Source organism: Camelina sativa, chromosome 10 (genome assembly GCF_000633955.1).
Source record: "Camelina sativa cultivar DH55 chromosome 10, Cs, whole genome shotgun sequence".
Lineage (NCBI taxonomy): Eukaryota > Viridiplantae > Streptophyta > Magnoliopsida > Brassicales > Brassicaceae > Camelina > Camelina sativa.
The window spans coordinates 21,442,163-21,468,379 of record NC_025694.1 but is presented as its reverse complement, the minus strand read 5'-3'; the positions used below and the strand labels follow the sequence as shown (position 1 = coordinate 21,468,379).

The 26,217-nt window shown below is 36.9% G+C and overlaps 5 protein-coding genes across 7 annotated transcripts in view; 2 read left to right on the top strand and 3 right to left on the bottom strand.

Moving 5' to 3' along the window:
- Positions 2,773-5,688, bottom strand: LOC104719520 (tryptophan synthase beta chain 2-like). Its single transcript, XM_010437459.2, has 6 exons — positions 5,495-5,688; positions 5,022-5,364; positions 4,317-4,533; positions 3,687-4,224; positions 3,289-3,387; positions 2,773-3,165 (listed from the first exon to the last, which is right to left on the bottom strand). Exons 1-6 carry the CDS (start codon positions 5,562-5,564, stop codon positions 2,912-2,914), a joined length of 1,521 nt encoding a protein of 506 aa, XP_010435761.1. The 5' UTR covers positions 5,565-5,688; the 3' UTR covers positions 2,773-2,911.
- Positions 12,397-14,430, bottom strand: LOC104719519 (pheophytinase, chloroplastic). Of its 2 annotated transcripts, none has more exons than XM_010437458.2 (6): positions 13,992-14,430; positions 13,806-13,917; positions 13,631-13,724; positions 13,187-13,364; positions 13,002-13,071; positions 12,397-12,921 (listed from the first exon to the last, which is right to left on the bottom strand). In XM_010437458.2, the coding sequence occupies exons 1-6, from the start codon at positions 14,312-14,314 to the stop codon at positions 12,610-12,612; spliced, it is 1,089 nt and encodes a 362-aa protein (XP_010435760.1). In that variant the 5' UTR covers positions 14,315-14,430; the 3' UTR covers positions 12,397-12,609. The 2 variants fall into 2 exon arrangements, with proteins under 2 accessions (XP_010435760.1, XP_010435759.1); XM_010437457.2 differs by having other exon boundaries at positions 13,187-13,370; positions 13,992-14,427.
- On the top strand, positions 19,510-22,374 carry LOC104719518 (RHOMBOID-like protein 9, chloroplastic). Of its 2 annotated transcripts, none has more exons than XM_010437455.1 (7): positions 19,510-19,685; positions 20,100-20,514; positions 20,584-20,746; positions 20,845-21,010; positions 21,238-21,408; positions 21,491-21,645; positions 21,961-22,374. In XM_010437455.1, exons 2-7 carry the CDS (start codon positions 20,112-20,114, stop codon positions 22,214-22,216), a joined length of 1,314 nt encoding a protein of 437 aa, XP_010435757.1. In that variant the 5' UTR covers positions 19,510-19,685; positions 20,100-20,111; the 3' UTR covers positions 22,217-22,374. The 2 variants fall into 2 exon arrangements, with proteins under 2 accessions (XP_010435757.1, XP_010435758.1); XM_010437456.1 differs by lacking the exon at positions 19,510-19,685 and adding an exon at positions 19,694-19,795.
- LOC104720579 (putative B3 domain-containing protein At5g35780) lies at positions 22,949-23,991 on the top strand. Its single transcript, XM_010438468.2, has 2 exons — positions 22,949-23,281; positions 23,398-23,991. The coding sequence occupies exons 1-2, from the start codon at positions 22,949-22,951 to the stop codon at positions 23,989-23,991; spliced, it is 927 nt and encodes a 308-aa protein (XP_010436770.2).
- The window catches only part of LOC104719517 (14-3-3-like protein GF14 psi), an 11,416-nt gene continuing 9,619 nt past the window's right edge, over positions 24,421-26,217 (bottom strand). Inside the window, exon 5 of the mRNA XM_010437452.2 lies at positions 24,421-24,594. Coding sequence (XP_010435754.1) covers positions 24,436-24,594 — 159 coding nt within the window. The 3' untranslated portion in view covers positions 24,421-24,435. The remainder of the gene's footprint in view (positions 24,595-26,217) is intronic.

Sequence of the window (26,217 nt, the reverse complement as noted above, 5' to 3'; positions counted from 1 at the left end):
AACTCCAAGAGTTATCATCTCGAGGGGGAGAATTAAAGAATCCCAAATTGATAATAAGTTGATAAACTTTGGTGAATTTCACACTTCATAGCGATTTAACTTTGGTGAAGTCATATCCCATAAATTATCACATATATGTCACATGTAATAAAGTGTAACATCCATTATGTTCACTCTCAAAATGAGCTATAATGATTCGTTCATAGTGCAACTCCAAGAGATTGCAAAACGATTCATGGTGATGTAGTCTCTATGTTTTTACATGGAACATGCAACTTTGCATGTAAAATATATTATATATGAGGCTAACGGTTCGTAAGAAATATTTCTCCCATGTTATATATTCATGGTTGGAGATTAAATATTTTTCATTTTGAATCTTATGCGTGTGTGATATATGTTGTAAATGCTCCTCTACATCGCATAAAAATATCATCCAAAGAGGATGAAATATATAGATGCGGGAGATGAGTCTCCGCTCTAATAATATAGAGTCATCTTATGAGAGAGATGTGCGTATTGCAACATTTGCATATCATCATGTTGGATGATAAAAGTTCTCCTTCATTATAGGAGAATCATTGAATAGTGTTGGATCTTTGAAAAAATGAATATAATATATATGAACTTGTAAGTTCAAAAGGTCAAAAGATCACTATTCAAATTATCTATTGTAAATCAAATAAAAATAATAATAAAAAAAAGATGGATGAGATTTCATATAATTATTGATCCTCACATAAATGAATATGAACTTGTAATTCTGAGAAATCTTACATCCCAGCTAGAAATGCTCCAATAAAATGTCTCTGACGGATGACATACTAACTCTATGACACATAGGAAACGTGATAGAGTACTTTGGTTCCTAAGATAAATAAAATCTTTGAAAAGAAAAAAAAGCAAATTAAAAAGAAGATTATACTCTCAAAAGAGTAAAGAGGAGTAGATAGACTCTTTAAGAAGAGCTAATAGACTCCTAGAGAGGGGCACATAGACTCATAAAGAGGATCAAGATACTTCTCTAGATAAGTAGAGAAACCGATTGATATGGTTAATAATGAAATCAGGTACCTGTATAAAATCATTTATATAATGATTAAAGAGATCTCGATTAACCATGTCATTACGGGAAATATGGAACCAAAGACATACATGTCGACAATAAAAATGATCTAGGCCGCATTGTGATTAATGAGGATCATAAATCTCCGCTCGGTGAGCGTCTAGAGACATATCTTGGTGCCAATAAATAAAAGCGTCATTCAACTCTGTATTAAACTTGTATGAAAGACAAGTAGTATTTTGGACTAGTGGTTCAAACATCAAAAGGGTATAATGATATATAACAAAACTATTTTGTTTAAATACCCTATATCAAACAAAACTGATGATATGACTTGAAATACGCTTCATGGGATGCTTCAAGAGCTTATCCCACAAAATAAATGATATCATAATTATGTTCTCGAGAACTCATAACAGTGATGAATTTGAACATTATCAAAACTCTTGAAAAGTAATTGGAATAAAAGATTTTGGAAAGACAAATATGTCTCCAGATTTTCCAAAATAAACATCTATTGAACTAGATGTTATACTAATCACTTCTAAAGGAAGTCATATATATATAGTCATGTAAAATCATATATAAATGGTGACGAGCATTTATATATTTTATGAATTTTGCATAGCATTTTCTACTAATCTCGTTGCAGAATATAACTCATTCTCTATGAGTAGATTTTGAGATGAGTTAAAACGTATCTTCTGTTGCAAATGTATGATTGACTTGGACTTATTATATTTTAGAAACCCCGAATTTGGTTTATTTGTTTTTGCAGATGGAAGATTTATATTGGATCTATATAAAGATATATAGAAAAACAACGACTTCGTGACGTTTTAGTAACAGACTTTGGTCGTCGCTTATTCAAGTCATGCCAAAATAATTGTGCTTCATATGCCATATCAAGAATCTATAATTGCTCAGATGATGCCCGAACGTCAACCAATAGTTACATGCCTAAGACTGGAGCCTCGTAACATGTTAGCGAAGAACTTCAAACTGAGGGTTCGATCAGCATCAGCTAGTTAATGCTTGTTGAGACCCATTAGCAAGAAGCAACTAAAAGGCAACAACACTGTTATGAAGACTATGTTGCATATGTCGCCCAAATCAAAGGAAGCTACACCAAGAGTGACAAAACAAGACATATTCCTCTCTTACACTCAAGAATTCGAGAAGAATAAAGAAGTTGATAGTCAGTCCATCAACTCAAGCAACAATGAAGCAGATCTATTTACAAAGGCACTTCCTACTTCAACATTCAGAAAGCATATTCATAATATTGGAATGCGGCATCTACGAGATCTGTGAAGTTTTTTCGAGGGGGAGTTTACATTACTGTACTCTTTTTCCCTTGTCATTGTTTTTATCTCATTGGGTTTTTACATGATGAGGTTATTAATGAGGCAGTATGTAACTCATCACTGGTGATGGATACTCAAGGGGGAGTGTTATAAAATTGTGTGAGTATACATTAGCACAAGTGTCCCTCCTTCATGCAATCCATCACAACAAGTATCCCGCCTCATGCAATGCATGTGACACTTGTTTACTTGATTCACCACTTGTCATCAACCCTTCTATGTTTGTCTTTGTCTCCTCCCTCTATAAAATATTAGCTATGTAAAAGAGAAGGAGAGTGGTGAGAAGTCTTTCTATCTCTAGTTTCTCTCTAGCTTCTCTCTAAAGTCCATACACTCATCTCTCTAGATCTCTTCTCTTTTGATTCTTCTCAATAAATATCTTGTTACCTCCAAGCTTATAATAAAGTTCATAACAAGTTTATAATTGTTGTTCTTTAACAACGAAGTTTATAATAATATCAAACCAGTACTATAGGAGCTAAACAACATGAGGAACCTTGGACAGAGACTCTCGTATATTCTCTTCGCCGAATGATAAATCTATCAATTCGCCTCGTAAATACTTGTCATAAGAGGTAAGGTCGAAGTGGCCATGTCCACACATTGCCATTAGTATCACTTTTTCTTCTCCTGTTTCTTTGCATCGGAGAGCTTCTCTTATGGTTGCAGCAATGGCGTGAGTCGGTTCGGGCGCTGGTATTATACCTTCTGTTCTTGCAAACTGAATTGCACCTGCAAGAAAATTAGACCGGAAAGTTGATATTACAGTTCACTGAAGATACAAAATTTAAAGTTAACTAAAGCTAATGGAGGCGTTGGTGAGATTTGAGTAGTCGCGACTAGACGAAGAACCACCTTGGAAACACTCGATTTGAGGAATTGAGATTGCTTCCATGAAACCTTGTTCATACACATGTGAAATCAAGGGTGCCATCCCATGGTACCGTAATCCACCTGTCAAACGAACCAAAATATAAAACACAACAAATTAGCCAAAAGGAAAACAAGATTTCAAGAACACAAGAAATCAAGAATCAAGAAACAAGAAACAAGAAGCAAGAAGTCTGAGAAGCCTTGAAGTGTGTTTATCTTGGGTTTTAAACTTGCTTATCATTGGCATAGATAAAGAAGAACAAAATGAAAAAGAAAGAAAAAAAAATCAAGAAGTGAGGAAACCAAGAAATTAAGTATCCAAAAGTAGAACTCTTCACATTTTGTGTCTAAAATGTTGGGGTTAAAGCTTATTTTATTACCGGCGTGGATAGGATCAGGAATGAAGTCATGTCCTAAAGTATGCATCTTCATCAAAGGAGTTAATCCAGCCGTATCACCGAAATCATAAGCGTAAACCCCTTTGGTCAGGGAAGGACAAGCCGAGGGCTCAACCGCTCTTATAACAGGATTCATCTTGCCTTTGAGTTTCTCCCGGATAAAAGGAAAACTCAAACCAGCAAAATTTGATCCTCCACCAGTACACCCTATAATCACATCAGGTGTTTCGCCAAAATTCTCCATTTGTTGAATGCACTCTTCTCCAATAATTGTTTGGTGTAACAACACATGGTTCAGTACACTCCCTAGGCAGTATTTTGTATCCTCGTTTCTCGCAGCAACTTCAACAGCTTCTGAAATCGCAATGCCTAAACTTCCAGGACTTGATGGATCGGACTGGAGGATTCTTCTACCTGCTTCAGTGAGATCTGATGGCGATGGATGAACCTTTGCTCCCCAAGTTTGCATCATCAACCGTCGATATGGCTTTTGGTGATACGAGTTGGCTACTTGCCATACCTATAATGTTGGAATAACGTAAAAGAAACAGAACAATTATCAAAAATGTATAAAATTCACTGGAAGAATCTAATATTTATATGCTTACTTACTTCGCAGTCAAGGCCAAAGAGACTAGAAGCAAATGCTAAAGAACTGCCCCATTGGCCAGCACCGGTTTCTGTCACAACGTTCTTGATGCCTTCTTTCGCGTTGTAATAAGCTTGTGGAACGGCAGTGTTGGGTTTGTGTGAACCAGCTGGGCTACCACCTTCATACTTGAAGTAGATCCTTGCAGGTGTTTGTAGAAGCTTCTCCAATCTCTTTGCTCTAAAACCAAACCAAGAACACGAAATTCATATGGAGTAACCAAAGATACTTCAGCTAAAAAGAATAGATTTGGACTCTGGATTAGAAAATCAATAAACTAAGCAAGATACTTTTAACTCACCCACAGACCAAAAGGCTCCAGTACAACCCAATGATCTTAAGACACCTAATGCTTCTATTCCTAGTCCAGGCCAGCTATTTTTATATTTGCATTTAGATAAGAACATTTTTTATAAAAAAACACATTTTTAGTTTTCCGTAGGACATATTTTCAACGTGCATACGCAAACATCAAAGCATGAAGTATCTTATCTAAAACCAAAAGCAAACAGATGAATCAAAATTATCAAAAATTACTTGATTTGATAACATGAACCTGATTAGAGGAAACACTGATGACATCTTGGCCTTAATACATATTAATATTATTCATATCCATCACTTTCTAGTGTATATCATAAACATATATAAGAATTGAAAACAAGAACCTGATTAGAGGAGTTGGACGCCAAAGCTTATAGATTTCAAGAACTTCCTCAGGGATATCAATAAACCTTTCTTGTGCTGCTTCTTGTTTTATTAACTCGTTGGGGAAAAGATGTGACAAATCTTCGGGTTTGATCGGTTGAAAAGTCTTGGGATGCAACGGTGGTGGAGGCTTCCCTGAAAGATCAGCGACAAGATTGTACCACTGTTTTGGAATCTCAACGAATGATTTGTTGTGAGTAGATCTCGAAGTTGCTTTTGCTCTTAAGCTAAATCCATTAGAAACCTTTGTTGGTTGAGTTGATCTTCTTTTCAGCGTCAAATCATTCAATCCTTGATAATCACCTAATCAAATTAAAATAAAATAAAATAATAGAATATCAAGACATCATATATTGAACTTTAATGCCAAAAAAAAAGAAACAAAACAGAATAAATTTTGACTTAAAAGAATGAAGATCAAAAGTACACTTACCAGTAAAGAAAATTTTAGCTGAGACTGATTTAGTGAATGGGTTTGGAAGCAAAAGCAATTGAGAGGCCATTTCTTGTTTTGTTTATCAGTTTCAAAGATATGAATTAGGGATTTTATCAAAGATAATATAGTTTAAATCTTTGATGACTATAGAATCATAGAGAGAGAGATCGGTGAAGCATTTAAATATTCATACTCCAACGAATACTTCCCGGCACCCAACCATTTTAATACAATTTTGTTTTGTCTTCTTATTATTAGTTTTATTTTATTTTTGTTGGCATCAACAGTTTTGATGAAAATTGAAAAAAAGTAACCATGGTCAATTTCTACTGCTAGGTGCCTAATTATGGTCATTGATATCTTATATATCATTGACCTCCCTATATTATGGTCAATGATATATTTTGTTTATTAAGAAATAAACTTGGGGTGTGATTCCAAATGCATACTCACATTTGAAATTATGCTCTCAAGCTTTACTCTAGGAAGCCTAGATGGATAATGATGCACGTGTTAAGGCGGTACCGACTTAAATGAAGATTTCTCTTTTTCTTTATTCTGCAGTTTTTTATTTTTAACATTACAAATTGGTATTTTTCTTTTAATTTTAGCTATAGCATAATGGGAACTTTACAATTCTTAGAAGGGTTAGATATTTGATTATTCTCTATATAAGAGAATTAGTTCTTTGAATGTTAAACAACTTTCTTTGATTTAATAAAAACAGAGCTTTAAAACTCTTTCTCTCTTGTCTTCGGCTAGAACAGAGGTTCTCAACGAGTTCAAGAACGCTTATTTGTTTGGGTATTCACAGACTAAACAATTGAATTTGTTTTACTATCCCTGCGCTACTCCAGTTGGTATCAGATTCCAGCACTTTGATTCCTCAATCAATGTTCGGTCCTGTGTTTGTTCTTCCTTCGACGATGGCTCCCCGCAAACCCACGATTGAAGACCACCAAGCTGAGTTCCGTGAAACCTAGGAGAACTTCACGAACAATTTGCACGATGCTCTTCAACACGCCATCAAAGCTGCGTTGACGACGGTGTTGCAGAATCAACCAAGGGTTCGTCGTGAGAGACAAGCGGAAGTTGACGAGGACGACGTTGATCTTCATGAAAACCTCTTTGCTGTTCCGGTACGACAATATGAACAGCGTCAGCTCCGTCATCGCAACAACAACAACGACATCTTTGTCCACAACAACCATGGGTCTCATAGATGGGATTCTGATTTTAAGTTGGATATTCCAGAATTTTTTGGCACGACCAAAGCTGAAGAATTTATCGATTGGCTCAACATTGTGGAAGAGGTGTTGGACTTTAAGAAGGTTCCTGATGGTGATCGAGTCTCGCTGGTTACAACAAGGTTCAAAGGTCGGGCCATGGCTTGGTGGACTCAGCTCAAAGAATCTCATCGCAATTCCAACAAATCAAAAATTGATTCTTGGGAGAAGATGAAGAAACATATGCGTCGTAGCTTTCTCCCTTATAACTATGAGCGGACATTATATACGAAGCTTCAAAATATGCGTCAAGGCTCGTGAACAGTGGATGAATATGCCTCAGATTTTTTTGAGATGGTTGCTCGTACGACACTGGTCGAGACATAGGAGCAGCTTGTCTCTCTTTTTCTTGGTGGACTGCGGACTCAACTCCAAATTCCTTTGCAACAGTTCAATCCAACTTTTGTTTCTGAAGCACATCAAAGAGTGTTGGGCATGGAGCTTCAATACAAGTCTCATTGGACGTCTTCGTCGTCTCGGACTCGGTTATTTCCCCAAGCTGCGAATGACACCGTTGTTGCTTCCAACACTGACCCTTCTTCCTCGTCGCGTTCAGCGTTACCAAAGCCAACCGTTCCATCAGATTCAATTGCTGCATCTCGCCAACCATGAACAGGTGCTTTGCACTGTTATAGTTGTGGTGAATCTGGTCATCGACAGACTGCTTGTCCCAACCAAAATCGACGAGGTTTGCTAGCCCATGATACAAAAGTTGTTGATGAGCCTCGGTTTGATAATTCCGGTTCCGAGTCTCAAGATCAGATGGAGGAATTAATTTCTGGTGATACAGGTATTAGTTTGGTTCTTCGTCGCAATTGTTTGCTACCAAAAGCTCCGAATGAATCATGGTTAAGGTCTGCGTTATTTCGTTCTACATGCACTATTAATGGGAAAATTTGCAAGCTGATTATCGACTCTGGGAGCTGCACTAATGTTGTTTCTCGTGAAGCAGTTCATAAATTGGGGCTTAAAATCGAACCACATAATTCTCCTTTCAAGCTTGCATGGTTAAACAATGGCAATGAAATGAACGTCTTGCGTCAAGCTTTGGTGACATTCTCTATCGGTTCTTACAAGGATGAGGTTGTTTGTGCTATATTGCCAATGGATGCTTGTCATATTTTATTAGGACGTCCTTGGCAGTTTGATCGTGATGTTCACCATAAAGGACGTACTAACTCTTATAGTTTCTCTTTTGGAGATCGCACTGTTACGTTGCTCCCTTCTAAAGAAGATACTGAGGTTGCACTTCCTTCTTGTGTGGCTGAGGATGCTATTACCACATCTAAAGGGTTGACATCTTTGTTGCTTGTTCCTAAAGCAACTTTTGAGTCGCAGTTATCTGAGACAGATACTGTGTAGGCTTTGGTGACAACTCCGACAACTAGCATGCAGTCTTCTGAACCTTCTTTGCCCTTCCAAGGTTTGCTACAAGAATTCGATGATGTTTTTCCCACTGATTTGCCTCGTGATTTACCACCATTACACATCGTATCGACTTCGTTCCAAATGTTGTACTCCCTAACCGACCCCATTACCGTATGAGTCCACAAGAACATGAGGAGTTGCGTCGTCAAGTGGAAGATCTTTTGGCTAAAGGGTATGTTCGTGAGAGTTTAAGTCCAACTGTGGTTCCAGCTTTGCTTATTCCAAAGAAAGACGGTTCATGGAGAATGTGTGTTGATAGCCGCACAATTAACAAAATCACAGTGCGTTATCGATTTCCGATTGCTCGTCTTGACGACTTACTTTATCAGATTGGACACGCTTCTATTTTTTCCAAGTTGGATTTAAAGAGTGGTTATCATCAANGGAGATCGCACTGTTACTTTGCTCCCTTCTAAAGAAGATACTGAGGTTGCACTTCCTTCTTGTGTGGCTGAGGATGCTATTACCACATCTAAAGGGTTGACATCTTTGTTGCTTGTTCCTAAAGCAACTTTTGAGTCGCAGTTATCTGAGACAGATACTGTGTAGGCTTTGGTGACAACTCCGACAACTAGCATGCAGTCTTCTGAACCTTCTTTGCCCTTCCAAGGTTTGCTACAAGAATTCGATGATGTTTTTCCCACTGATTTGCCTCGTGATTTACCACCATTACACATCGTATCGACTTCGTTCCAAATGTTGTACTCCCTAACCGACCCCATTACCGTATGAGTCCACAAGAACATGAGGAGTTGCGTCGTCAAGTGGAAGATCTTTTGGCTAAAGGGTATGTTCGTGAGAGTTTAAGTCCAACTGTGGTTCCAGCTTTGCTTATTCCAAAGAAAGACGGTTCATGGAGAATGTGTGTTGATAGCCGCACAATTAACAAAATCACAGTGCGTTATCGATTTCCGATTGCTCGTCTTGACGACTTACTTTATCAGATTGGACACGCTTCTATTTTTTCCAAGTTGGATTTAAAGAGTGGTTATCATCAAATTCGGATACATCCTGGTGACGAATGGAAGACGACTTTTAAAACTCGAGAGGGTCTTTTTGAATGGATGGTTATGCCGTTTGGTCTCTCCAATGCTCCTAGTACGTTTATGCGCGTGATGAATCAAGCCTTACGTCCCTTCATTGGTAAATTTGTTGTTGTCTATTTTGATGACATTTTGATTTTTAGCAATGATTTGGCCAGCCATTTATTACATCTAGCGGAGGTTATTGGTGTTTTGCGGCGTGAAAATTTTTTTGCCGCTCAACATAAATGTGTTTTTGGAGCACCGCAGGTTATGTTTTTAGGCTATCTTATCTCAGCCAAGGGATTAGAGATGGATCCAAGCAAAGTTGAGGCAATACGATCATGGCCTACACCAACAACTCTAAATGATGTTCGAAGTTTCCATGGTTTAGCATCGTTTTATCGTCTCTTTGTTCATCACTTTAGTAATATTACATCCCCGCTCACGGATTGTCTAAAGGGTTCTACTTTTGTGTGGTCTGCTAAAACAAATATGGCTTTTGAACTCATAAAAGAAAAGTTGACTTCAGCTCCAATATTGGCTTTACCGGATTTTTCTGTTGTCTTCAAGCTGCATTGTGATGCATGTAAGTTCGGCATTGGCGCTGATTTGAGTCAGCACGGACATCCTGTTACATTCTGTAGCGAGAAGATAGCTGGTTCTCGAGCTCGTTATAACACTTATGATGTTTAGTTCTATGCTATTGTTCAAGTCATTAAGCATTGGCACCATTATTTTTTTCATCAAGAATTTATTCTCTACACGGACCATGATGCGTTAAAACATTTGGGTAGTCAAGACAAGATTTATGCACGTCATGCCTCCTGGATTGCCTTTTTACATAAGTTCATGTTAGTCATTAAGCACCAGTCGGGCCGTATAAACAAAGTAGCTGATGCTTTGAGTCGTCGAAGTCATCTTCTAGCAACTTTGCAGGTTTCTGTTCCCGGGTTTGCTGTGTTGTGTGATTTATATCCTATTGACCCTTATTTTGGCAGGGTTTGGGCAGATTTACAAGCCAGGATTCGTTCATAAATTGTTTTGCAAGATGGTTTCATATTTTGTGATTATCGCTTGTGTGTGCCCGAGTGTAGTTTACGACTACAACTCATTTGTGAACTTCATGAAGAGGGTCGNGTCGTGTTGGGCGGGACTGAACTCTACACTTGTTAAACGGGATGTCGCCCGTTTTGTCGACCGATGTGTGGTTTGTCAACGTTCGAAGGGGCATGCGTCTAATAACGGTTTATATATGTCGTTACCAATTCTGACACAACCATGGACGGATATAAGCATGGATTTTGTGTTAGGACTTCCTCGTACTCAACGTGGCAATGATTCTATCTTTGTCATTGTGGATCGATTTTCTAAAATGGCACACTTTGTTCCTTGTAAGAAGACGACAGATGCTGTTAAAGTGGCTACATTATTTTTCCGAGATATTTATCGTCTTCATGGTTTGCCGTTGTCGATTGTGTCTGATAGAGATTCACGGTTCTTGAGTCACTTTTGGCGTTCCCTTTGGCGTTTGTTGGGTACAAGTCTTGACATGAGCTCCGCTTATCATCCACAAACAGATGGTCAGACAGAAGTTACAAATCGTTCCTTCGGAGATATGCGTTGTTGTTTGGTTGGTACCAACATTAAGTCGTGGGATACAGTGTTGTGTAAAGCTGAGTTTGCTCACAATCATGCAGTTAATCGAAGTACTCATTTTAGCCCATTCCGTGTTGTTTATGGCATCATTCCTCGAGGACCTCCTGATCTTGGGGTTACTCCAGATGCTACTCGGGATCATGGTCAGGCTAGTGATTTCGTCATAGATTTGTCTTTAATCCATTCACATGTTCATGACAATTTGCAGATTNTGGCCAAATACAAGTCAGATGTTGATCGACATCGGAGAAATGTGCAGTTTCGTGTGGGAGACTTTGTGTGGGTTGTATTAACTCTGGATCGTTTTGCTCCTCGTGAATATAACAAGCTGAAAGCACGAAATATTGGGCCTTTGGAGATGTTAGAGAAGATCAATGCCAATGCTTATCGCCTTCGTTTCCCTCCTAATATTCGTTTTTCGGATGTGTTTAATGTCAAACACCTTGTCGCAGATGTTACACAAGATGAGCTTGAAGATTCGGGACAAATCTTTTCCAACGCCGGGGGACCTGATGCAGGGTGTTAAGGCGGTGCCGACTTAGATGAAGATTTCCCTTTTTCTTTATTCTGCAGTTTTCTATTTTTAACATTACAAATTGGTATTTTTCCTTTAATCTTAGCTATAGCCTAATGGGAACTTTACAATTCTTAGAAGGGTTAGATATTTGATTATTCTCTTTATAAGAGAATCGGTTCTTTGAATGTAAAACAACTTTCTTTGATTTAATAAAAACAGAGCTTTAAAACTCTTTCTCTCTTGTCTTCGGCTAGAACAAAGGTTCTCAACGAGTTCAAAAACGCTTATTCGTTTGGGTATTCACACACTAAATAATCGAATTTGCTTTTATTATTCCTGTGCTACTCCAGGTAAGTAGTGGAATAGTTTAAATTGTAAGTTGTAAAAACTTTGGATAATGAATAGTTGAAGTTGAGCAAAAGAAAAATGCATCCTCACATTGCTAAGCGGTTTGTGCAGATTTTTCTTTAGGATAACGTCATCTTAGTAGATAGTCCTAAAACTAACTTCAAGATTTCTTTGGATTATAGTCCTTAGCGCAATTAATTTTTTACATGTATCCTCTTCATTGTGCTGATGATATTGCATCATGAATGCTCTTTAAAAGATTCAACAACCAAAAAAATTGGTAGATGTGTGGCCAAAAATAGCTTCTAACAGCTCGTAAAGTGTCTTTTACTTACCAACAAAAATTCTAGATGGACCCCTTCATTAACCAACAAGTCAATTTCATCATTTATATTTTATAAGGATCCTTTTAACAAATTAGTACTATATATCCATATATCTTCCATTCCATAAACAGATGCATGAAGGTACCAATATCACAATTCTCATCTACTACTCAATGACATTGAGCTTGATTAATAAGCGTATCTGCTAATTCATGACTATGTTCAGCCAATTTTAGTAATGTACAACTGAGTTGAGCTTTTAGCTTCCACATTTATGTTGCTTCTTTTTAAAAATTTCTTCATAGTTTAATACTCCATAAAGAAAAAACTCTCTGACCAACTTACAAACTCTCCGACTTGCTTACAAACTTGGTACATTCAGACACAACGAATTATGTGTCAAGAACTTGGTAACTAATCTCTGTGCTCTATCGTTAATCATGATACTATTTTGATGCTGTCTTTGTTTCCAAAAAGTCGCACATAAACATTTATAAACAAGTGTACACCGCCAAGCAAATCAAAACTAGGTGGAAGTAAGTTGAGCCAACCATGGAAGGAGACGCTCGTGGACAAGATCGGGGCGATCATCTTGTGGGCAATGTCCAACGCCTTTAAGAACATAGAGGTTGAAGTTAGGTAACTGATCCGGAAGGGATGTGAAGTACTTACCAACAGGACCGTCGAGAGGGGTTAGTCCATCTTGGTCTCCCCATAAGACAAGAACCGGTTTGGTTATTTCCGGAATCAGTTTAATCGGGTTTGGTCCAGGTGGACCCGTTAGGATTGAAACAAATGCATCTAGCGCACCTTCCGTATTTGCTGGTCCAGCGATGATCTGACATAACATTTTCACATAAAAATTCAATAAAAGTTTCATTAGTTCTTTGTCTTTGAGAATGAGTAATACGACAATACCTCTACAAGCGTATCATCTACATTGTCCTTGTTCCCATAAACATTTGTCAAGATGTTCTTCAGATTTTCCCTGCGTTTTGTTCATCCATCAATGCGTTAGAGCTCTCCATTAAATCCTTTCAAAGTCAAAGCAAAAAAAGACGGGTGTTATTTGTAACTCGGCAATGAAGTGAAGTATGACATACTTGTCTTTAACGCGGTTGAAGAGTGCAGAAGCAATTCCTCTCTGCTTGAGTAAAAAGTCGATAAGCAAGAGTAAAGGCATCAACAGCTTGATTCTCCAGTCATCAAACACGGCTTTATTATTCATACCACCAGCACAGTTCAATAGAACAAGACCTTTCACCAGATCTTGTTGTGATTCTGTTTCTTTTATCATAATGTCAAACACGTACACTCGAGTCTCAGTAGATAGCGGATATAACATACAACATGAGAGTGATCAATCAATAGCTAAAACTTGAGCATTTCTACACTTTCTTATCCTTTATAACATAAGATAAACCATAGACGCCTAACCAAATTATATCTCATAAAAGAACATAAGATAGCTCAAGCACAAGCTCTTCTACTTGAAGTACATATTAGACGTATAGAGACAAAGAAATGTAGTGAAAAGGGCTTAAAACCTGAGGCAGCGATGACACAAGCAAGGCTTCCAACAGAGTTTCCAATCAAAATCGTCGGTTTCTGAACCACCTCTTCCAAGAAGTTGAGTATCAACTGCAACAAAAATAAAGTCAATAAACAGAACAAACCACAAACACTTCATTAAAACAGAGTAGTTTCACAAGATGGTTATACTTCAGCCCATGACTCCATTGTATAGCTAAAACCAGGTGGCTTGTCGGAAGCACCAAACCCAAGTAGATCAATCGCATACACTGTATGGTTTTTAGACAGAGCATTTATGTTCCTGAAAAACAAAACTTTAGTTTCTTATTCATACATTCACCACTCTTTAAGACATGAGTGTTTCCTAGTTGTTACCTTCGCCAGTGAGGAACTGAAGCGCCAAAGCCATGAACCAAAAGAACAGTTTGACTCGCCGGAGTAACTTCCTCCGGCGAATCTTTCACGAAGTAGTTGACGGAATATTCTCCTTTCCACTTCCATTTCTTGCTTCTCTCTCCTATCTCTACCAATTCTACCGCTTCTACGCCTGAAACCGCCGCGCTTGAAGACGAAGCAGTGGCTCTAACACAGACGCGATCTCTCCGAAGACTAATCCGTCGTGAGGTAACCGTCGAAGTGGTCGTCCGGAATAGCACCGTTGACGGCGGCGCTAATCCCGTCCATGTTAGAGCTCTCATCTTTCTCTCTCTTCTCTCTTTGCTTCTTCTTCTTCAATGTTTGTTATCTTCCTGCCATCAGAGAAGATGAATCTTACGTGGCTATCGTTCTTCCCAATCATTGGCTCTTACTGGTTCGAGTAGTTTCGGTACAAACCGGTTTAAAGCTAATTCGATTAAACCAAGCAAGCGCTTCAATATGTAAAATTGAGATGAAGTGGAGAGGAGACCATGCGAATCCCGTAGGACAGCAACAACCACACCTCGGGTTTCGAGACTGAATGGAAAGTTCCACGTGGCATGGTTTATGATGATATGATCCAAGTAAAAAGATACCATCAAAATCTATTTTTTTCAAAAATATATTTTTTAAATATCATAAAAATGTATTTGTTTTTAAAATACCACCAACTAAATTTTTAATACTAAAAATTAATTTCTCAATTCTAAATATTAAACCTACTCCCTAATAATTATATTCTAAAACTAAATGTGTCAACCCAAATCTAAAAAAAAACATTCTACATACTTAAAATTTAATTTTTTGATTTTGTAGTAGTTCTGAAAAAAAAAATTTGTGGTATTTTTGAAAAAAAAACAAAAATATGGTATTTTTGGAAAAAGACATTTGTAATGGTATTTAAAGGAATTTCTCAAAATAAAAGGTATTGGAAAATATTTTTTTTCTTTCAAATGTTTATATAAATTAAATTAGGATTTTGAATGAAAGGACGAAAAAAAACAGTTGATCCAGGATATTATTCAAATATATTTGTATTTTTTTAAAATTAATGTAAAAAAATTATACTTCATATATTTACCATACAAAAATAAAAACAAAATCTGAACAATTTCCACCTAATAGTAGAAGGATCAGGCAAAAAGGTAAGTGAAAAAACAATGGGGAGGTGAAGTCTTCCTAAGAACGCACAAGCCAAACACGCGACAACAAAACAACATGATGCACAAGAGCCAATGGCTTGTCCCCGTCGTTCTCAGATCCAAACCCTCCTCGAAAAAGCCACAAACCAAGCAAATCTGAAACGCTAGACCGCTTCCCAAAAACACCCAAAAGTTCATTCTGATTAAACAAGATAGAAATCCCAATCAAAAGCCAAAAGCTTCCGTAACTTAAAAGAAACTAAAGCAAAGCAAGAAAGGAGGAAAACAGTGAGACCAGAGCTGGTGCTAGAGGAGCCATCGCAGTATGGTCTCAAATATGAGAAAAAACTTGAGGGACCGCTGGTTATTAGGTTTAGACGAAAGCGAAGAAAAAGTTTTTTTTAGGACCTCGTTCACATTTTACTTTTGCTTTATAAATATTATTCTTTTCACTTTTGTCCAAACATAACCAAAACTTCTTCTATCACTTCTCCTTTCCATGCATTTTCTCTATTAAAGTAATTTTTTACATAAATTAAATACATTTTATATTTCTTATTATTAATGATAGACTCACTTTTGTATGCATAAGAGCATCTCCATTGGTGGAGTCTTAACAAAATTGCTTAAAACATATTTAATTGTTAATTTTGATTAAAAGTAAATTAATAACTTTTTAATAAACTTTATATTTTTATGTAGGCCTGGGCATTCGGGTATTCGATCGGATGTTTGGGATTTCGGATTTTCGGATGTAGAGATTATTGGGTCAGGTTCGGATCGGGTGTCTTCGGGTTCGGGTAATTTCGGATTACCCGTAGTCATAAAAAAAAAATTCTGTCTTGAAAAAAATAAAAATAAAAATACTTTCCATCTTCCTCTTCTTGTCTCGTTCTTCTTCATCTCTCTTTTCAACAAAAAACCCTAGATTTGTTTATCCATGGCCACTACTTCAAAAATTAAATCCTTCAAATTCCCTACCAAATCTAATATTTATAGCAAATTATATAATATGATTTATATTTATCTTCCAACCTCACTCACTCTTCAAACCCCACAAACTATTTTTTTTTGTAGATTTGCTTGTCATGTTTCTACTAAAATTGATATGGGTAATAAAAAAATAATACAATTATGGGTTCTGTTGATTGAGAAAGAAAAAAATAAATCAATTTTAGAATACATAATTATATATATATATATATATATATATATATATATATATATAAATAATTAACGTTTTCATGCTATGACATAAAACTAAGGTGGCAAAATGGTTTATGATAAACTTGTAAATGCCTAAAGTACTGGGTTCAAACCCACTTAGATGCATTTTTGTATTTATTTCGGGTTAGTTCGGATATCCGAATTTCAAAGAAACTAATTCCGATCGGGTATTTAGTACTATCTGAATCCGAACCGAACTACCTATTGCGGGTCAGGTTCGGGTTTGGGTTTCGGATTCAGTTAAAATGTCCAGGCCTATTTTTATGGGTCCATTGGTATTACCTAAAATTAGGATCCTTAATTAAAAAAATTATTTTGGAAATTCTTATATATTATAATAAATTTTGTTTACTATTTTTAATATTTTATATTTATAAAAACTTGAAAATAAATATATTTCATAAGATTTTAACAAACAATACATAAAAACATATTTAAAACACATTACAAAAACTGCGTGAAGGTGGGTCATTGATCTTCTAAGAAATTGAACTAAAATGCCAAAGAAAAAGAAATTCAATCGTACACAATATTAAGCACTGGGCACATACCTGGCTACCAACACAGCCTGAAGGTTTGAGACCGAGATGCTCCTTGTGAAACCAATCCTCACAGAGGCAGCACTGTATCATCTCGACTTGTTCTTCCACATTTGGGTCAGGGTAAGGTAGGTGGCAAGTGCAGTACAAGCCTGTGAAATTATGGTTGTAAGAATTCTCAGAGTTTTCTACATCTTTGCTAGGGAGAAGCTTACACGCTAAAGTTCCAAACTTGGAGTTCCCACAATCACATCGAAACTTTCTCTTAGTCCACAGCTCCAAAAGCTTCATAACAATGTTCAAGCCATTTGGAAACCAATTAACACATCGAAGCCAAATTCAAAGATAATAAATCCAGCTACATATATTACCTCATGACCATCATGACAAGATAAACAATAAGCAGTGCATATTCCAATTCTAACATCAACATTCCAATTCTAGCAACCTAGCAGAAACCAAAACATAACAACTAAGTCCTTATAGCATCTACCTCTTCATTTCCATGATCCTACAATCACATTTTGCTTTTACCTGCACCACAAACACAATGAGAAGCATGAGTGTAATCAGAAATACCCAATGTGGCGATCATCCCATATACGAGCTATACACACAAGTAAATCAAGAGTAAAACCACAAATAAAACATAAAGAATTAGCTAATATATAGAACACCCAATAACACATTCACCACACCTATACATCATCACACAAAACAAGTCATACAACCCAATCACTCAGATAAGCTCATGGTCACACATTCACCTTAACAAAGGTGATTCACAAAAATAACTACAACCAGAAGAAAGACTCTCCAATTTCCAGGAACAACTCAACTCACTCCTACAACCAAACAAAACAAACACACCTTGAAACAAAACTGCTATGAATCACAGAAAAGAACAGTCTCATAGGTGAAAACACGAAATCGAAACGAACCGTTAAATTTCCAATCTCTCCGATGAAAAGCAACGTCTAGACGTCCTGAAGCTTCCTACAAAATCTTGTAATGATCGGATCTCAGACAAACCTGAAATCAAGCCTCCACCACCCGCTGATCTCAACTCGCGACTAAGAGAACGTATCCCACAAAACTGCATATATCTCATGGAGCATTAACCCAAATGTGATTCAAGAAAAAGGAGAATCTACGAAAAATGTCTTAGCTACAACCCTACCAAAAATCAATACCTTCCGAAACGATTTGAGCAGTCGAATCTTCCTTCTCCCAAACCCTAACAGTTATGTTTCTCTTTTTACTCTAAGAAAATAAGCTTAATCTCCTTCACTTTCTCTTTCACACCAAATAACCAAGAGTTCTTTCTCTTTTTCTCCTTCTCTCTGATCAGAAAATTTCGACAATAACACATATAGAGAAGAGGCGTCGACTTATGGGGGATATTATGGATTTTTGGTTTATTTATAGTAAACCAAATTGTAATTAAATAAAAAAATCAATTAAAATTCAATCCTTGGTTTGCTCCACACCTTACAATCACAATTTTAGAAAGCGGGTGTTACAATTAAGGACTCTGCATTGCAATTGATAATGAATAAACCTCAACACTCGGTCTCATGTTAAAAGCAAGTCTTCAATGTTTATCAATTATCATCGCATCTCATGTGTATGTATCTTCCCGCCCTGTGAGTGTCCACGTCAAAGTTTCTTTAATCATATTTTGTGCCGCTTCCACTCAAGTACTTTTGTATACAAGCGTCAAAATTAATCCATATGCTCTTAAGTCTTTTTGTATCTTGTTTCATTGGATTATAACTAATCATTAGAACCCTTTTTAGGGTTTTAGTTTTTTTTCTTCTAGGATAAGTTATTACTCTTTTATTCCATTACTCTAATTGTCGAATGAGTGTAAATGAAAAATATTTTTCATGGTTTTTTTCAATTTTTTCATAATATATATTACTCATTTATAATTGTAATATATAGAAAGAAAAAGGGGCTTTTGCAAAAACAAACCAAATGGTCAATTCTTGAGTTGTACTTTGTGAATCAGTAGTACTTTTAAAAGTATCGAACCAAAAAAAAAAGAACAGAATTGAACCAAAACCTACAAAACTGAATGAATAGTAAATTCAAAAACCAAAAAAACTGAAATCGAACCGATACCAAACCGAGAATCAAATGGGTACCGAGATACCTAACATAAAGTTATAGATTTAAAATATTAATTATGTTTATATTTGATATAACCCAATTACCAAAATTACAATTATAAATAAATAAATATCAAAATATTTAGACCAAATAACCAAAAATATGCAGTAGTTTTTAGATATATTTATCAAAATTCAATCAAATTTTGTTCATATTTAACCATTAAAAAAACAATTATATCCTATTTCGAATATCCAGAACCAAAACGAAAAATAACAGAGCTGACCCAGAATCGGAAATCTAAAATAATCGAATGGATTCTATTTAGAACCGAACCAAATATCCAAATGCCCATGCCTGTCTCGGTGGTACTCGGTTAGTCGGTTGTGTTCAGGAAGAAAAATAGAGATATCCGGTGCGTTTATTTTTTGTCAGCAATAAAATATCCAAAGCGACCAAATTTGAACCATTAAATAAAAGTAATGTTTTTTTGGTTGCTTTAGGTTCTGTTTCTAAACGTAATTTTCATAAGACACTGCTTCGTTACACGAACTCCAATTTTTCCTAATCCTCGCAACCACAAATCTTCAATCTTTAAGATTAGATAGGATCAGGTTCTGAGTTCTAAGGTAAAGCTTATCACTTTTTTTTTTTTTTTTCTCAAACTTCTGATATTTCCCAGTTGTTTTTGGTTCTACTCCCTCGAATTCGTTAATTGACGACAAGCCTGAAGGAAACGGTGAGGAAGAAGACAATTTCTCAATTCAAAGAGCTTGGCTTTTGTTACTCGTTTCGCTGTTGGGTTCTTGAAAAAGTTATGCCCTTTTGTTGTTTGATTAAATGGCCCAATGAGATTATCCTGAATCTGATCTCTGTATCCCAAATAGGTTTCTGTGATTAGGGCTGAGCTAAAGTTTCGATTTTTTTTTAACTTGTTATATGCATCTCTAAAGTTTGTGTTTTTTTGAATGTTTTTGTAAAATTCTGCTTTGGGTTTTGGTGAATGAAGAGATATATGATGATGAGATGTTGCTATTTGACAGGACCTGAAGAAGATGGCACTGTTTCCTCTTCATCATGAAGTTCCTTTTAAAGGAGAAGTATTGTTTGATTCAAATGGTTTAAGACGTTTTTCATCTGGTGGTAGTAGTAATGGTCTGAAACATAGAACAATGGCTGAGGCAACCACGCTTGGCAGGGATTGTTGGATGAAGAGTTGTAAAAAACCAATCCCGTATTGCTATTCACTAAGAGGGAAATTATGCTTGGTTAGGGCGTCGTCAGAGAACAAGGTTACCAAAAAGAGAATTCAACTGTTGGATTCTTACTTTGGGAAACTTCGGAACGAGGATGATAAGCCTTCTATATCAGCAGGAGATGATATTGATCAGAAATTTGAAACCAATGCTGATAAAGAGTTGGATTCTTTGAGTGTTTATCTTGACAAACTCCAAAAAGGTATAATACCATATTCTTGAATCTTGAAACTGGTGTTCTTTTTGTTAATGCCACCTATTTGACCCTCAGATGCAAAATCTAGAGGTTTAGTCTCATCTACCTTGGAAGTAGCAAAATCAGAAGGCGGTTCACTAGCAAGCAAATTGAGGAAGACTGGTATCGAAAGCAATAATAATCCTTTCCAGCAGCTTGATGATGATCAATCAGAAGATACGTTGAACTTCTATGTTGTGTAAGAACTCTTAATCACTTCTTGTTCGTTTTTGATAAAATGCCACAAGGTTCTTATTGATGCTTAGAAATCTCTTTTTGTCTCCATTAAAATTGCAGGAGCATATTAGCATCCATAAATGTTGGAGTATGCCTTTTTGAAGCGGCAGCGCCAGTTAGGAATAACGATATGGGATTGCTATCACTCCCTTTGTTATATGGAGCAAAGATAAATGATTTAATCGTGGCTGGAGAATGGTGGAGACTGGTCACACCCATGTTTCTGGTACAAGACCAACAAATTGGGTCTGTTCTCCCATTCTTTACTGTTTTAAAAACACACTCAACCAAAACACACTCAAGACAACTTAACTGTCAAAACTATAAGTATATATTGTTTTTTTTTTCTCATGCCGCTGCATCTTTTTATATACCACATTTAGTACTCTTGATGACTTGGTTTCATGTGATTTTTCCTTTTTGTCTCTGAATCACTTTTATTGTACGTTACAGCACTCTGGAATTGCTCATGTAGCCCTTAGCTCCTGGGCTCTGCTTACTTTTGGACCAAAAGTCTGCCGTGACTATGGACTACTCACATTTTGTCTCATTTACATTCTCGGAGGAGTCTCTGGTAATTTCATGAGCTTTCTGCATACACCAGATCCTACAGTTGGAGGAACTGTAAGTTAACTTGTTTGTCCCATGTGATGTTACCAAATTGCACTATATGTTACTGTTCTTAATCGTATATGGGTCGGTGCAGGGACCAGCATTTGCTTTAATAGGAGCTTGGCTCGTTGACCAAAATCAGAACAAGGAGATGATCAAAAGCGATGAATATGAGGACTTGTTTCAGAAGGCCATCATTATGACAGGACTTGGTCTCATATTAAGCCATTTCGGCCCAATTGATGACTGGTAAGCTTCCAACATCCATCAGCTAGTTGTTTCTTGCTAAGCAATTTTTACGATTAAATACCTAATTTAAGCAGCCTCAGTTCATTAGAAATAATCATGACACTTCTTCACATTTGGTTTTCCATCATAAATACCAAAAGATTGACAACATAGACTAGACTTGATTACCAAAAGAACTAACCTGAGGTTGGTTTGTTATAGAGCTGGTGTAGCTGCAGCGAACCTAGGCTAGTTACTATAGTCTTGAGCGAAACTTAAACGAGAACATCTTATCACGGATGGTGTTTTCTGCTTCTAACATATGAGTCGTGACAGGACTAATCTGGGAGCACTTATAGCTGGGATTGTGTACGGATTCTTCACTTGTCCGGTGCTTCAACTTGGAAGAGGAAGTGAAAGACAAGAAGGGACTGTGACGGTTGGACCAGAGAAAGAGAAGAATGCTGATCCCTGTAAATCGTTTCTGGTTTTCACAATCTTTATCGCGGTTCTTGTGACTTCTGTGCTACTCCTTGGGGATGGACCATTGGACTTCCCAACGTACGATGATGTTGTCTATTCCCTCATTTAGTGTATCATCAAGGAACTATATAAAGAGACTTGTGTGTGGTTTGGTTATGTAGTAGAAAGCTGAATGTGAGTACTGATAAGCAAATTGAGAAAATTTGTGTATTGTATTCCTCTCACCCTTTGGTTTTTTATATCTCAAGTTTTGTTGGTTTCTCTTTACCTATTTTATGCAATTATGGGCGATAGAGGACTCTAGATCTGGAGACCTTTAAATTGTGGAACGAAGTCGTCCAGGGTAACCATTTAAATAATAAACTAAAATTTGAATAAAATTTTTTAAAAAGGAACGAAAAAACGAGGCTGCAAAGAAACTTCCTAAATTTTTTTCACTACTTCTCTTTGCATTCTCGGAGAAAAGCAAATACCAAAAGGGACAAAATCGTAATTATAACATTACCCTAAGCATCCATATTAACTTGATCACAACGGCTATAATTAGTTACTAATCACAATAATTAAACCACTAAACTCAAAAGAAGAATGGAAAAAACAACAAACCCTACCCCTAATGTAAGTATATAAGCAAGAGAAGGCACTTGTTCTCTTCAGTTTCGATCGTTTAATTTCTCTTCTCCTCTCAATAACAATTTCCTTCTTCGTGATCACATCTTTCACTCTCACAACTTTTTGAGATTCTTTTAATTCGATCACCATGAGTATGAATCATCTCACGGTCACGGATTCAGGTAAGGGTATGTGGTCGAATTTGTTTTTACTTGCGGATACTGCGGTTATGGTACAGGAAGAAGAACAACGTCGTCGTCGTGGCGAAAAAGATAGCGAGAAGAGTTTCTTCTATCGTTTCCCGAGGAAGAAAAGGTCGTCTTTGGTTAAGAGAAGATACACACAACAAAACCCTAATGGGACTTCTAGAATGTTTTCTTCTCCATCGCTCGATGATGATCACGAGAAGACAATTACACAAAACCCTAGTTTTTTTGATGAGCTTGTGGTGTATGATGCAGAGCTACAACATGCAAAGAAGGGGAAATCTAAGATCGTCTGTGAAGGTTATGACTACCGCGGAGAGAGTGATGATGCGACGAGACTCTTTGAGAAGAAACTGGTAAGAGACGAAACTTGGATGATCTTGATGGGTCGTCGTCTTTTATGTCTTCATCGTTCCTGAACCATCGTTGTTATAATTACCCTTCGTTACTCCTCGGTTTCAACACGGCTAAGTCTGAGAAGACAGAGACGAACGACCCTAGTTCCGAACCATGCCTAAAGGAGAACACAACAAGCCGCAAGAGGCGTGCCGTGCAACAGAGGAAGAGTGGTGGTAGTTTCAAGAAAGCAAAGGTTGCAACTTTCCCAAGGAGGACGGATGCAGAGGCACCAGAGTGGATTTTTCAGGTGATGAGGAGAATGAGAGCTGATGCAGCAAACCCGTTGCTAATCTTTGAGAAGGGTCTAAAAGCGAGTGATGTGAAATCAGGCCAGAGTCGTCTCTTAATCCCATTCCAGCAGCTCATCAGGAACGACTTCTTGACGCCAGGGGAGTATCGAGCAATAGACAAAGACGAATACAACGAAAACGACGATGAGAATATTGGTGTTGGAGCGATTTTTGTAAACCAAAGATGTGAAATGTGGGGTGTGCGTTTTAAGATATGGGCGATGGAGAAAGACAGTGGACACGGGACCTTGAATTACGCTTTGAACTGGGGGTGGAACGATGTCGTCAAGGGTAACCACTTAAAAGAGGACGACAAGATCAGTCTTTGGACTTTCAGGTGCCGTGGAGTACTCTGCTTTGCTCTTGAGACATACTAAGCTTCTTCATTAATTTGCTATATATCTGATAATATTTCTTCTGCACAATCATTGAACTTGAGAGATTATGGTAAGTAATAACTTCTAGGAAGTGTTAATTAGGTAGTTACATTAAGGGGGTTTACTATGGTTTTGATGTTAAACTCGGTTGGGTTCATCTCTTCTATTATATTAGTAGTAACTTGTCTAAACCAAATGTTGTTTCAGATATTTTCTCTCGTCTGAATTGAACGTTTTTTTCATAAATAAATATGGTTTCTTGTTTTGTCTACTTTAGTTATTACTGCACTGTTCAAATACCTTTGTGATGGAAATAATCAACACAATACACAGAGCGAAACAATAAAATCATGAAAAAACAAGTTTAGATTACTGCACCTGTTCACTAAGCTATTCAGGTGATTCTTGAGGTTTTCCGTATATAGTAGTAACTTGTTGGAAGTCTTACTTGGAATGTGAGTGTAATGTATTTCTCTCCTCTATTATAGTAACTTGTCTGTCCGTCTCCTCTGTAACTATCTCATTGTTTGAACAAATTGTTACAAAATAAAGTGACTTCTTCTGCTTCCATGCTGCCTCCTTGATCTCATCTCCTGCTTCGTCCTAATGAGTAATGACCACAAGAAAGAAACAATCATGTCAAATTACAAAACTAAGGATTGCCATCTAAAGTTGAGGTTGCTTTATGGAAATGTTCAGTTCTAATAGGGAAAGAAATATGAACATGGTGATCAAATGTACATTGTGTAGATGCTGCATAATCAGAGTACTGTCCTTGTATGTCAGAGTCTTCACTCCTCTATACGGTTGATATGCAGAGCACTAGTAGGCCATGGCAGATAGTGATTGTCCTATAATCGCAGCCACTCCGTCTCATCATCTTCTGATGAAACAGAACAAGAATCCCGGAGTTGTCGTATTTGTGAGAAACAGAAAAAGAATCCTGGAGTTGTCGAATTCGTGACATTGTTTCGAACTAAAATCCATGACTTAAAAGGCGATTTCTCTGCTTATGTTGTTGCTTCCTTCTACTGTTTCCCAAAAGCATTTGTCGAACACCTTGTAGGCATCAAAGTCCACCTTACCATCAGATGATATATTTTAGCTTGAATCGAAGCAAAATCAACTCTAATGTTGCAATCGATTCAGTTTCACCTAATGAAACCTCAACAAAACTCATTGTCACGTTCGTCGGACCGAGCTCACAACGCACCACCATTGTTAAAGGGTTTAGAGTACTCATAGCGTTTCTTTCGCAATACCATCAATCATCAGCCAGCATAAATCTCAATATATAGATGAAGAGTAGTAGACTCCGTAACAGCAAAGCCTCTGGCTTACTCAGAGTCTTCACCCTCTTGTGCCACACCTCAGCATTTGCCCCTGTTTCACTCTTCTCAATTCCTTGAATCGTATGATCAGTATCCAACTCAGCAATAGCATCATCAAAATGAAATGCCTTTCTCAGATTCAAAAGATAGTTCATTCAGTTTCACATGACGTAAAACATTGCTTTGCAAGGCTCCAAGCGTTAGCAGGAGTAAAAACACTGAGAAGTTGTGGGCAAGACCAAGCCTAAAGTCAGTAAAGAATAACTTACAGAAGCAGACTTCTAAGCAACCAAAGTGCTTTCATGAGCAGCTTTTCCTCACTCAGCACCAGACTTAAACTCAGCAAAATACCTGTCTGTGGCTGTGATAATCATCCTTCATTTTTAGGTAAAACACTTTTTGGTTTAGTGGTATAGGAAATTGACTCACATTTTTGGTTTATATACCTCAAGTTCTTTTTTGGGTTTTCATCAGTTATTTTCATGCAATTATATGTTCAAATCTCATGTTTTATGTAGACATGTCTCATTGTAAAGTTGTGACAATACGGTTTGGTTTGTAATGAAAAAAACTTTTGAGACAATCCACTGTTTTAGATTGTATGAAGTCGAACGTAAATCCCAAAAGACTTAATAAAACAACTAAATACACAACAACAACAACAACAACAACAAAAAACAATGAATCAAAAACGAAGCTGCAGAGAAACTTTCTAAATTTTTATCACAACTTTTCTTCTCATTCTCCGGAAAAAGGAAATACCAAATAGTGACTAAATCGTAATTATAGCATTACCCTAATCATCCATGTTAACTTGACAACAACGCAATAATTAGTTACTAATCACAATCATTAGTTACTAATCACAATAGTTAAACCACTAAACTCAAACGAA